Below are 13,726 nucleotides of genomic sequence, written 5' to 3'. Positions count from 1 at the left end.
ATTAGAATGTTACTTTTGCACATATACACATTGATTGGACCTCTCAACCAAATTCCATACCTTATTTTAGGGATTTTTAAGACAATACATTTTCAAAAGTTTGTTGAATGTGTTTTGATATTTAAGTGCATTGTAGTTTATGAATACCAAGTTAAAAATTAATAATGGCAACATTTCTAGGCCCTTATTGTAAGCCACTAGACTTCTGTAACGATAAATGTTTAATGTATTAAAGGGAATATACTCTTTAAGTTTTGGAATGCGGCATTCCTTGACCACCGTATCTTTTCTTATGCACTACTTTGTAAACAAACTAAATAATGTGTTTTAGCTTACATATGCGAAATGAAAAGCAAGACAGTGAACTTATTTCACATTCTTTCTTTAAATTAGAATCTGTAGGCCATTGATAAATGTTTGGACAAGGTGAAGCACTATTATTTTCGCACAAAAAAGTATTAATTGTTGACTTTGAATGTACACAACAAGTCTTATGTAATTCAACAATAACTTTCTTGTTTCAGTTTTTCTCATTTTTATTTTAGTGAGCAATCCTTTGTGTACTTATAACAGTTGAAACAGTATCCATTTCATGTACCAAAATCTTGTACTTTTTTGCAGGTAAATTTTATCATACCCCGCCCACTTTTTTCTAATTTCAAAGTATGCGTCCCCTTAAACAATCGAATTGTATGCACAGAATTAACGAAGAATTGCATTATAGCTTTTAGTTTAAATTTTGGGCCTATATTTTTCCAGTCCAACAACAGACATGTATATGTTACAAACCCGGCTTGTCCTTGAAATCAGTGTCAAAGGTTACTAGAACATAAATACAATAAATAAACAATCACTTACTATGTTCTTGTAAGTCTTGTAAGATGAAACGGCTCGTGTTTATACATTCATATATATATTTCGTATCGGGAACATTGACAATCACAAGTCGATCTTTACCATGAACATGAAAACAGTTACTTTTATTCCTTTGTTTACATTTCAAACACGACGATTCACATGTACGTACAAGAACGTAAATTTCGTGCTTTCCGACCCACATGGTGTGTAAACTTTTGTAATTAAAAGTATGATGTATTCGGCAAACCATTTGTAATTTCTGACATGGTAAATATCATTGAGAGTATCATTTATGCTCATGAAATTTAATTATATATATATTAAATAACTAAGTTTTATACTTGCAAAAAAAAAGGTTAACTTGATGGTCATGGTCGCTGGCTTCGAATTCCTCGCCCATCACCTACGTTGGATCAAAACTTCACTTGAGATGTAAAACTTTCCACGTAAGGAAGCCATCCAGCTGAGGTTAATGCCTCGATCTAGGTACTAGTCTGAGCCCCCAAAAAATGTCTGGAGGGGCACCTGGAGTCATTCCCCTACAACAAAACCTGGGAAAAGGTCATGTCGTTTCGATGTTACTCTCAATCAAACAAAATAAACATTGTTCCCGTTTTTGTTTGTTTGTTTGTTTGTTTGTTTGTTTGTTTGTTTATATTTTTGTAAACATGAATATGCAAAAAGGGTACTTGTTTGTTTCAGTGTAAAGTCAAAATATAATATAACAATTATATATCAACAGTGAACGCCACATGCATTATATTTTCACGAGGGGTTAATGCTTTGATCTTAAATGTAAAACAAAACATATTCCTAGTGTATAAAAAGTAAAGGTAAATATATATGAGCCGCACCATGAGAAAACTAACATGGTAGCTTTGCGACCAGCATGGATCCAGGCCAGCCTGCGCATCAGAATCCATGCTGTTTGCTAATGGTTTCTCTAATTGCAATAGGGTTTAAAAGCGGACAGCATGGATCCTGACCAGACTGCGCGGATGCGCAGGCTGGTCTGGATCCATGCTGGCCGCAAAGCCACTATGTTGGTTTTCACATAGCGTGGCTCATATGTATATATGTATGTACTCGTGGAATTAAATGTTAAGTGTAAAAAGTATGTATTCACGTGCAAATTATCAATGCTAAATAATACGTACGATATGTTTGCTTTCTCACTGTCTAACATGTCCGAAATGAACTATTCGATTTTTATCATAGAGCTCTAGATTATTTTTCACCTTAAATTAAAGCAAACGTGTACAATATAATTTCAAACTTAAACTTTGAAGTTTAGTCTTCTCTAGATCAAGGCTATTTTTATTACCTTCTGTAGTCAGTCATTATCTTTTGTAAAAAAATGCTTTTTTAACCAAAGTGAAAAATTTCAGGTACTTGAAAATGCAGCTTTCTAAAAGGTTAGTTAGAATTCTCGATGTCATTTATCAGACTTACCTTGTAAATAAATAATATTATTACAAAATTGATACTGCTTTTTCTTTTTGTTGCACTTTGCGGACTTATGATAAAGTTATATATATATTTTTATCTGAACAGTACACTCCCTGTAAATGAGCACTACGTAAGCGCTCAGGCCCTTCTCGCACACCATACCTATAGTTAGGACTTCTTTAATGTGTAAAGGCATGTGTAGAAAAATGAAATATTTTGCCAACACCTGGTAAATTGTAATGTGTTTTTCAGAAAAGTAATAAACGGAAATAGAAAAATAGCTTTCGGCTCATTTACACGGATAGTTCAGCTTTATTATGTATGTTATAGTTTTTCGCAGATGACATAGAGTACTGTCACCGAAAATTGTGACACGAACATACTGATAACTATTCCAACTTTACTTTTTTAATTAAAGTAAGAGTTCAGCACTTCATGGTTTTAATGTATTGTCACATTGGAATAAAGTTTGTTTTACAGTAACTTCGAAATTCCTCAGAAATAATATCATATATAATATCACCCACCTAATTCATAATTTCAAAAATGCATAGGCCATAATAGTACATCAATTTTGCTTCTTCGCCAAGTTATAAAATGATATATTTAATATCGGGAAACTGTGTTTGTTGATTTATTGCAAAGAAAATGTGTCTGTGTGTTAACTGTGAACAATTAGTTTAGGGGATTCGCTGCCAAATTGCTTGAGTAGCTAAGGACGGATGACAGGCTTAATTTGGTGAAATATCTTATATTTAATATATGCACTGCTCAACTCCAGTAAGAAAAGCACGGTATTTTATAAGCCTTAGAAACATTTTTGCACAATAACACAAATGTTTGCTGCTCTATTGCAATGAAAATATGGCTTTCATTCTAAGACTTTGACATAGAGTTTGAGGGGAATCTCCTAAAAACTGTAATCTCTGTGTATTGAACCTATGAACTACAGTTTAAGGAGATTCTCCGCTAAATGGATTGAGAAGCTAGGGCAGGATGACTGTCTTAATTTGATATAACAATTAACATTTGATATAAGCGCGGCTAAACGCCATTGAGAACAACACAGGATATTACAAGCCTTAGTTATATCGGTGCACTGCGACACAAGTTTTAGTTAGTCTGTTGAATTGAAAATAAAGGTTTTGAACTAAGGTTTTGATTCGCCGCCAAATCAGTTCAGTGGTTAGGTCAGGATTAAGAAATAATATATCTCATCCAGTGATTTGTCGTTGAATAAATCATTGTTTGGAGTTCAGATGCGAAGGAATTATATCACGAGGGCGCAGCCCGAGTGATATAATAATACGCATCTGAACGACAAACAATGATTTATTCAAGAGCAAATCACTAAATGAGATATATTATTTCGATTCTAACACGTTAACAAGGATTTTTAAGTACATCCTTGACGACATTCATTAAAAATTTGCCCGTTTTCAATCGGTTTCTTTTCCAGCGCGCCGCTATGCCGTTTGACGCAATGACGTAATAATTGTGACGTCAGAACAGTGATTTGTTGTGTAATAATTCACTGTTTTCTGCCTTCTTTGTTTAATAGGAAAATGAATCGGATCATGTTAGAATCATTGTTTTAATCTAGATAAAATGAAAATTCGCATGGCAAAAGTTTATATACATGGCATTTACAGCGTAACTTCTGAAAAAACGCACAACGTATAAATAACATGCCTAGTCAACATTTCACAGAATATGTGTTACATATGACATGGTATTTTGAAAAATCAGTGACATTAATGACCTTATATATACCAGTGATTTTCATTGTCAAAGTTTAAATTCTAATTTTCAATATTCAATTTATCATTCCGGAGTGCTTGAATGTTGCGTACGCTCCGCCTGTCGTTCTAAACCGTTTCAGTCGTTCATGAAGTGTTAAAAATAAGAAGAAACGTTTTTTTTTTTTTTTTTTTTTTTGTTTTTTTTCATTTAGACAAGGACTTGGATCAACATCAAATTAAAAAAGTGTAGTGTTTGTATTTCGACGTTTTAGGTCAGAGACCACCAATTCAAAAAAGTACAGGGAACTTACTGGGAATGAGGTAAGTGTATACCTGGGAATAAGGTAACGTCTGTGCGTTCTGATTGGTCAGTCATGTAAACAAACCCAGGAAGTGATTATTTTTTCAAAAGTGATATTTTTCCACTGCATTTACAGTATTTAATTATACATTTTGACAAAATTTGCTACATTTTATGTGTATTGAAAAAAAGTTTTATCAAACGAATTTCTACCGCCATGTCAATGATGTAAACAAGGGGGTCATCTCATTCACACGAAAATTACTTAAATAAAGTATCACTATTCATATGTTTTTCGTCCGATATTTTGGTAGAACTAAGATAGTTCTTGAAAAACTTGTAATTAGATATACACGCCATAATGTTACAATGTAAGTCTATGGGAAAACAATTGGTGGTCTCTAACCTATATATGTCATCATATGAACGATACTCATAAAAGGTACCAAAAAATAGAGAATATGTCTAGAATATAATTTTTGTATCTGAATGAAAAGAGTGCAACTACAGCTCTTCTCGCTAGTATCAAAGAAGTGTAAAATACACAGAATGGCAACTGGCTGTAATCTCGCGATTGAGCGTGATTCGGCGTTAGCATGGAGTTGCAATTTGTACCTTAAAACTACATGTAAAATACATGTTAGCTACTAAAACAACATTTGTTTAATATGAAATAGTATGAAGACACAATTAAAATACAGGTTTCTTACTATCAAAAAAGCGTGGTCATACGGTGATAATTAATTAATTAATTAATTAATTGACAGTGTCATTCAAAGGCATACAAAATGGCGCGTGGAGAACGCATCACTTCCGGTAATGAGATCTCGTTCACGGCCGCGAGATGTTGGTGAGATTTGCTATATATGCCTTTCAAGTTGCCGATCTATTTATTTTTATAACTCTTTGCTAGTATACACAAACTATTATTGAGACTATATTTATTATGCATTATTGTTGTGTTCATGAGATTGTTTCTTGGCATATATTTATGAAAAGCCGTGTATGAATGAACATATTCTGCGGTGAGTCACGTCAAAACAGACCAAATGTATTTTGATTTTGTTTATTATAACTACGGAAACCCTTTTCATTCTCGTGTAAAAATAAGTTTTATTATAAATCCGTATTTAAGTCGTCGGTGTATAGTTTGTGTTACTGACTGATCTATAGTTCAGTAACATTTTCTTGGAATGAAGTCAAAACTTGGAAGAACAAAATTTATCCACATTTATTTCAGATATCGTGTCATAGAATGCTTACTGAATGGCTTGCCGGTCAATAGAATTATTGTCTAAGGTCCGATTCGCTATAGAATGTTCCCCTTTTAAAAGGAGGAAGCTGTTACCTTACAATATTGTTACAGTGTGCAAGATACATTATTGTTATCTAACGTCAGTATTATAGTTAACAAGTTCAGCTCCTTAATATGAAATTATATGCCTTCCGCTTAACTCAAAAGAGAGAGTGCAGATCTACAGACCGGAAGGTTGTCTGTTCGATCCCCAGGCGAGGCTTATGTTTTCGTCACGATTGACGTCCTCCATCACTGATTCAAGTGGGAAACACTATAGATAGTAGCGGAAAACAGGTAAGTACTGTTATAAATTCCAACTCGTTATGTTAACTGCCCATCTTTACACAACTGAACTACTTTTGAAAAGCGACCCTAAACCAAAATAAAAAGAGGACCTGTATGTTTTTGAAACAGACGCATTTCGAATATACAGGGGCCGTGAGAAGTGCTGCATCTTTCATTTCCTCTCATTGACAGACTCAAACCGTGTCTACTATTGTGATGTTTTTGTTTTTGTTGTGTTATATGCTCTAAAGTATCTTCTTACAAAATTAATTATCAAGACAGAAGTCTTAAGTGGCATTTGGTGGCTGTTAAACATCTCCGCGTACTTGGACTCAGTATTGTTATATTTTCTGGTCCTTTTTGCTCATGGGAGCCCATTTAATTTTACTAGAATAGAATTCCTTTTAGTCGGTGCTAGGAGTGTGAGTGGTGTTGCACATTTCATTACCTCTCATGAACACACTCAGTCTTACATTCTTCTTTGGATAGAGAAAACGGTAGTAATTTAGAAATTTGTGGATTTTTTTTAATCTATGAGTTGTAAGCTAAAAGGTAGAAAACCTTGATTAAATGTAAATAAAATCAGCAAATATTAATTAGTTCATGAATCATCGTCCACCTGTCAAATTTTGTCCATTGTTTCTACGATTTGCCAAAATTTTATCTATCATATTCCATCATATTATTACATTGTTATGTATAGAATGACAATAAATCCATATAAACAAGTTTACTTGATATTTGATATTGTTTCGATCATGTAAGCATTTATATTGTTTTAATGTATTGTTGGTAATAAGGGTTTAAGGGTTACTAAACTCTTCTCTTAAGGCATACTACTTAGAATAGTTTCTTTCTGATGACCCAGTGATGATAATCGAAAAATGAACTGATGAATAAATACGTTATTCCTTTTGAAAACATCTTAATATTTTAAACTGTTAGTATTTCACACAGAATCAAGCTTGTCTAAGAAGAAGACGAACATTGAAAAATGTTAAATATTGTTTTCTACTCGTTTAATTTGTAATTTACGAAACATGTTTTAATACAAAAATACAGTCAATATTTAAGGTAAGTGGAAATGTTGTGGACGAGCATGATCGGTTGTCCTCATGGGCACTATGTCCGAATTTGTCCGGTGTCCTGTTTTGGTATCTAACAACGTGCACCCTTGTATTCTCTTCTCGGATAAGGTAAAGGCATAATATAAGCTTTAGCTTTTTCTTTCAAAATGTTGATATTCACGGATGGTTTCCAAGACATGATAAATGAGACTTTTGACTGTTTATGTAAATAAGAAACCACTTTTAATAGTTCTGTATTTAAAGTAGCATTTATACTTATGTGGATTAGCAAATGTTATGATTAGGGCTGGGACGATTTCAAAATTTTGAAACCGGTTAATCTTTTGTATGAAATCGAATCGAACCGGTTATTTAAAATGCTATTTTTCTTTCCTGACGACCATATGAGGGTACTTCCAGCGGCTGACTTCGGTAGGAACTTACAGACTTTATCGTTTGCAAGCAGTGTGTATTTTGGTGTATTTCACTTTAGATATATCATAACAGGCAAATCCGAACTTCTGTATTGATTATGTTCAAGTTGATGTAGTTTAGCGGAAATATACTGCGGGTCTATGTGCTGGTCAAAGAAATGTGTAAAAAAAAGGTCCCATTCATGATGTTAATTGTTTGAGAGCGATTAGCGGTTTTGCAAAATTGAAACCGGTTTCACCTAGTAATCGAATCGGATCCGATTAACCGAGTAATCGTCCCAGTCCTAGTTATGATGTAGCGTTAATCGTAAGGCTGTATAGCTGGGTGTTCTGCCGTTACATGTCTGGTGTTGTGGTAGTGTTTTCTTCGCGTTTATTCTCACTATCTATTTATACACAGACAAATAAATTCAATTGTCGGAAATAAATAAGACAATAAATGAAATTGAAAAAACACATTTACTATTATTAAAACCTGAATAAAACAAAAGATAATTGATTTACAAAACAAAAAAAGAAGATATGGGGACGAGCGCGAAACTATTTTTTTATTTCAACAACAATTACTTTTATTTGCAATTAGGTTACATATTTATTTATTTATTTATTAAAGTCTCTTCACTGTACAGTACATCAATATACAACATAGGTCATAGAAACAATAATACAATGTACAATGTCATTCATGTATGAATTATAAGAGACTGAGATAAAATTTATTTCTACTAAAAGAAGCCAGACAAAATTTTTAAAACATACTCATATTTACTTTTACTGGTATTACCACTAATTAAAATTCTATATTAACTATCTAAAATCTAGGAATTAGACATATAACTACTAAGACAGTTCCATTTAAAAGTTTAAAACAGTTTATTTATAATGAAAAGGAGATAGAACAATTGTTTACAGACTGTCCTAAATATCTACATTGGTACATATAAGACCATAATGTCAGTTTTATAGATACAGCTATTAAAAAGCTATCTGTTTTAAAATGTATGTTTTATTAAAAATATATTTCAACAAGAACTGTTCGTAAGACAGCACGCTCAACCTTTCTCAGTGAATTAGAGCTTTGTCCGCAAAAGAAACACTGTATAAAACTTTAACCAAAACATTCTAAGTTAAAAAAGGGGCACAACCCTGTCAAAATCCAAGATCAGATCTAGGGGGATCGTCCCTCCTGGTGTAGACTGACAACAGATGACCATTTCAAGTTGCGAGTCTAACAAATTTATGAAACTTAAATCAAAAAATTATAAGTTAAAAAGGAGCATAACCCTATCAAAATTGAAACCAGAATTATGCAGATTATTTCTCCTGGCATAGAACTTGATAGTAAATAATTATTTTATGGTTCAAGTCACAAGCTTTGATAACAACAGAGATGTTCAAATTTATCAAAAAACTTTTGACTAAAGAAAATTCTAACTTAAAAGGGACATATGTGTCACACCTCAAACCAGAGCCATGGGGATTGTTTCCCCTGGTGTAGATCTTGGTATTGATAACTGTTTTAGTTTAATCCTTAAATGCTTCTGACTTTATATATATATATATATATATATATATATATATATATATATATATATATATATATATATAAAACCCCAAAAAACCCTTGAGGGTTATGACAGCACCGCGGCAAGTGTGCTAGCTCCATTTTCCTTCGATAAGTCGAGCTAAAAGATATAGTGAATACCATTGATAAAAATTGTAAACAAAAAGAAACACTTATTACTCAAAATGGAAATTACTTTGCATGGAATATGAGTGATTAACACTGACATTATGCATTAACCTAAAACACATGTTTTATCTTAAATATGAATATTGTTAGTACATTTAATAACTACTTTATTTATATACAAATTCATTTCTTCTCCTTAAAATAAGAAAGCAGGCTTTGGCTGTAAAACGAACAAGAGCTCTATTTGTAAAAATGAATAGAAACTTTTCATTATCAGAGTAATGCTTAAATTCTGCTTCTATAGAACTGGCTTTTCTGAATAATTCTTGTCTAAAATCACTAATATATAATTGACATTCCATAATGACATGTTTCTCATCCTCAACATTTTCCTTACAAAATGGACAAAGCCTTTCATTAATGTCTAGTCTTTCATATCTTCCAGTTTCAATACGTATTGGCGCAACACCTATCCTAAATTTTGCAAAAGCAGCTCTATATGGACGCGACAGAATAACTTTACAATATTGTTCTGTTTCATATTTTGATTTAAACAATTTGTAAGTACGTAGTTTATTTCTACCTCTTTTGCTCGGGCCATGTTGAGCATTTATGTCGGTTTTCCACCTATTAACAAATTCTTGCATGGAAGACTCAATGACTCTATCTAAAACAGATTTCTTAGACATACCCAAAAAGCGATTACACAACTCTTCACACCTATTAAGTTTAAATTTTTGACATATTCTAAAACACCAATTTTTGCATTTATTGCCATTTTGGTTATAACAATAATCAAAGATTCTACAGTTTATACGTGTTGTTGACATATTACAAACTCTATACCAGTAATTTGAAACATTAATTAGTTGTCTCACTGGTGTGGGTCGCCATCCCATATCGCCAGCAACTGCCGCTGATGGGGCAAATTTTGATACACCAAGAAACAAACACATTGCTCTATTTTGTACTGAATCAATGCAAGAAAATGACTGGGTTCCCCAAACATCTGCTCCATATCCAACGACGGACCACATCATCGAGTCAAATAATCTTGTAAACACATCTACAGGCATACCACCCAGAATTCTAAACTTTGCAGTCAAAAGACCAAGTGCCCTGTTTGCAGATTGTGCAACATATTTAGCAATAATATTGAAGACCAATGCGCCCTCTTGAAATTATTACGCCCGACGTATAACCGCCTATTGTGTATAAATAGTGATAAAGCACTGTTTTGCTATAAATTATTTCTTAAGTGAAACATGTATCATATCACAGAAACCTCCCTAGAAAGCGTCTCCTTTTTCTAAAAAAATGCAATATGTACCTTTATACTGGAGGGCAATCGCCCAAAATAAAAAAAAATCCAGAATTAAAATTCACTTCAGGGATATCAACCAAACAAATTGCATGAACCTTTTCGAATGAATATCATCATATTTTGTGAAAATAAACGATACTGGTATGTACTCAAAGTGCAGATACACAAACAGAGTAAAACCAATATTTAAGGACGCCTCGGAAAATTACAAACCTGCACTCTAATTCTCAATATGTTCCAAAGTTACAGTGTGGTGAAAGAAGGTAATCCTCTGATATATGTATTGGAAACAACAGGAATGATACATACAACACCAATATGCTTATGTTATTGCTATATGCACGACTGCTTACTCCTGTAATGGCCCTGCAACACCAGTGTTACGTTAGAGCTGCTTGTCATGGTGGCCTACACCTGTTCCTTCAGGAAAGCGCAAAGTTCTTATGCAAAAAGACAGTGAAACCTGAAAATGCGCTCAGAAATACTTTGGTCTTCATCTCTTAATTATTTTACTGATTACAATTGGAAAAATGCCATGACACAGAAAATGACGGAGTATGTAAATTATATCTCAATTAAAGAAAGGTACTGACAATCGTCTTTAGACTAGTATCTTATTATAGAACCATGTGTTCTCAACATACATGTCTGTCTTCTTGAGCTATTAGACAAATGTCTTGCGCATAAGTGTATGCAACATAATCCACGTAAGTGAATACACACACGTGTCAACACTGTACCTACTTTTTATTTAAATAAAAAAGTAAACCTTTAAGTAATAGTGTACTTACTGTAGTGACAAAGTGTGTTACGAAACACTACTGGAACATAATTTAGCACTATCTGTAATGAAAATATCTTAAAAGAAAAATTGATAACTACTACGTCAAAAATAATATATATTAAACATATACAATGATAAAAATTATGGTAGAAACAAAAAAACAAAACAAAACAAAAAAAAAACAACAAAAAACTACAATGTCTTATCATCATAAGTTACCTTAAGAAAAACATGGATATATTTATCATAATAAATGAAACATGAAGCTGTTCAATGATACAAACAAACTGAAGGTAGCTTCTTAATTGTTCTGTTTTCTTATGTGTTAACCAAAGAAAAATGTTTAACACCAAGAATATGTAAAGTTAGTCATGTTCCTATGTACCGCCTCCCGGTCTAATGTTCAATGCAGTCAAAATGGTATACAACAATTGTAAACGGCATTTATAACTCTGGTTAAGCTTAACCAGTCTGTTATTCATTAAGAGAACGATTACTTCGTTTTGGTATGTTAGGTTTCATAATCTTTGTTTAAAGTTGAATGTCTGTAAATGATTTTAACACCGTCATTTGACAAAAATGAATATCTAACTGTTACAAGCAAAGGTACCCCGGGCTGAGCTTTCATTTCCGTCATCTTCAGTGTCATTCGAGCTGTTCTCCGTTCTGTGGTTTGCACATTCTTTCCTTTTCCGCACACTGCATCCCTTAACAAAATCAATCAACTTTGTTCCTATATTATACGTGATAAAATATTTCCCTTTCTCTTCACTTATGTCAATAACGAGTCCAAATTGTTTACGCATATTTTCCTGTTTTGGGTTATCGTAAGCATCACCTTTGAAAAGATGGAACACAGCGACGTTTGAAGGATCCATTCCTAGAATGAAAATATAAAGGATGCACACAAGTGTCTGTTTAAACTCATAAACATAACAACTATTATCTGATTCTTACATGATATATCATAACTTTTGGAATTTATCACAAACTAATTGACTTGGTAAAAAAATCACTCCTTATTAAAATTTCGACCACATGGCCTTTATCAAAACATGAAAAGTCATCGGTACAGCTATGTAACATCCATTATATAATTAACAAATAATCAAGGCATTCAAGTTGTTTATCGTTTGATTTACCACGGTTCAGAGTTCAGATGCGTAAGAATTGAACCACAAGGGCGTTAGCCCGAGTGGTTAAATACTGAAGCATCTGAACGATGAACCGTGGTTAATTAGACGATAAATAACAAGAAGGCCTTGATTGTTTTCATTCTGACATGCTCATTGGTATATTTTAATAGATATTATACTGGACTTCGTTTACGCGAGGAGTAATATATCGGACGTCATGCGGCAATATGACGTCATAATGCTCTCTTACCGGTCCGCGCGTCAAGCGTTGTTTATCGCAGAATATATAGAGCTTGATTTTCTTCTTTGTTTAATTGGAAATCAAATCGAGCCATGTTAGAATACTTGTTTTGTCTCAATGACTTGACGTCATTTCCTGTAAACACGACGACAAACGACGTAACGTCACTTCCCGTATTATTTCACATGTGTCTGTCACTCAGTTTATGTTTATATGTAACATTGCAGCCATGTCAACCTGATATCTGATATCACGTAAATTTCACTTATTCTTTCTTATAGACTCCTCCCAGTTTCCCCAACATATACTGTTTTATTGTATGGTTTGCACAGTAATCAATACACCAGACTGGCATCACAACAACTGCTATGTTTTACTGTCTTGTATGTGTGTCTGGTTGTTGTGGCAGCTACTCCCCTTTTAAATATCAGTAGGCAAACGTGGCAGGAACACATATCAGGAGAAGATCTAAAAGCTATGTTAGTTTTGCCATGTACCAATACAGCAATGTTTTTATCTCTTCTAAAGGCTAACAACGGTGGATCCTGGAAGACAGTTCTCATACGTTCTGAATTATAGAGTACTTTTTGATGTTTTCGCAGGATGTTTCGTATATATGGTAATTTTTTGGAATATGTAAGCACTAATGGTACTCTCTGTTCTTCTGGTTCAGTTTTCTTTCTATTTTTGTAATAATTCCTGTCTGCATAATTTTTTGGCCCATTGCAGCTGTTGTTCAAGTTGCTTCCTCTTTTTCTTAGCTGTTGCTTCAGTTCTCCTCTGTGTTTAGTATAGTCAGTTCATTTTCACAAATTCTTTTAATTTTTATACATAGACAGTAGGCCAATGCCTTCTTGGTATGACGTAAAGCTTTCTGTTTTGAAAAAGGCCAGGTTGTCGAAAATTCAATAAAGAGTGATTTTAACAAGAATTATTATACCTACCTCCCTATGGAAGATGTTTGGATGGAAAATTTGTTTTCGAACCCAAAATTATTTACTATCTGGTTTACGACTTCGGTCATTACCTCTGCTTGTCTCCTTATAATGTGATTTACATAGAGATACACTGTGTATTCTACATAAAAAGAATACAATATAATTGATATAAATCCT

The 13,726-nt window shown here is 33.2% G+C and overlaps 1 protein-coding gene across 1 annotated transcript in view; it reads right to left on the bottom strand.

The window, feature by feature from the left end:
* Positions 1-7,878: 7,878 nt before the first annotated feature.
* The window catches only part of LOC128559487 (uncharacterized), a 45,422-nt gene continuing 39,574 nt past the window's right edge, over positions 7,879-13,726 (bottom strand). Inside the window, exon 7 of the mRNA XM_053551256.1 lies at positions 7,879-12,114. Coding sequence (XP_053407231.1) covers positions 11,822-12,114 — 293 coding nt within the window. The 3' untranslated portion in view covers positions 7,879-11,821. The remainder of the gene's footprint in view (positions 12,115-13,726) is intronic.

The sequence above is a fragment of the Mercenaria mercenaria genome, chromosome 9, assembly GCF_021730395.1.
Source record: "Mercenaria mercenaria strain notata chromosome 9, MADL_Memer_1, whole genome shotgun sequence".
In the NCBI taxonomy this organism is placed as follows: Eukaryota; Metazoa; Mollusca; class Bivalvia; order Venerida; family Veneridae; genus Mercenaria; species Mercenaria mercenaria.
This window is presented reverse-complemented; position numbering and strand designations above follow the sequence as displayed.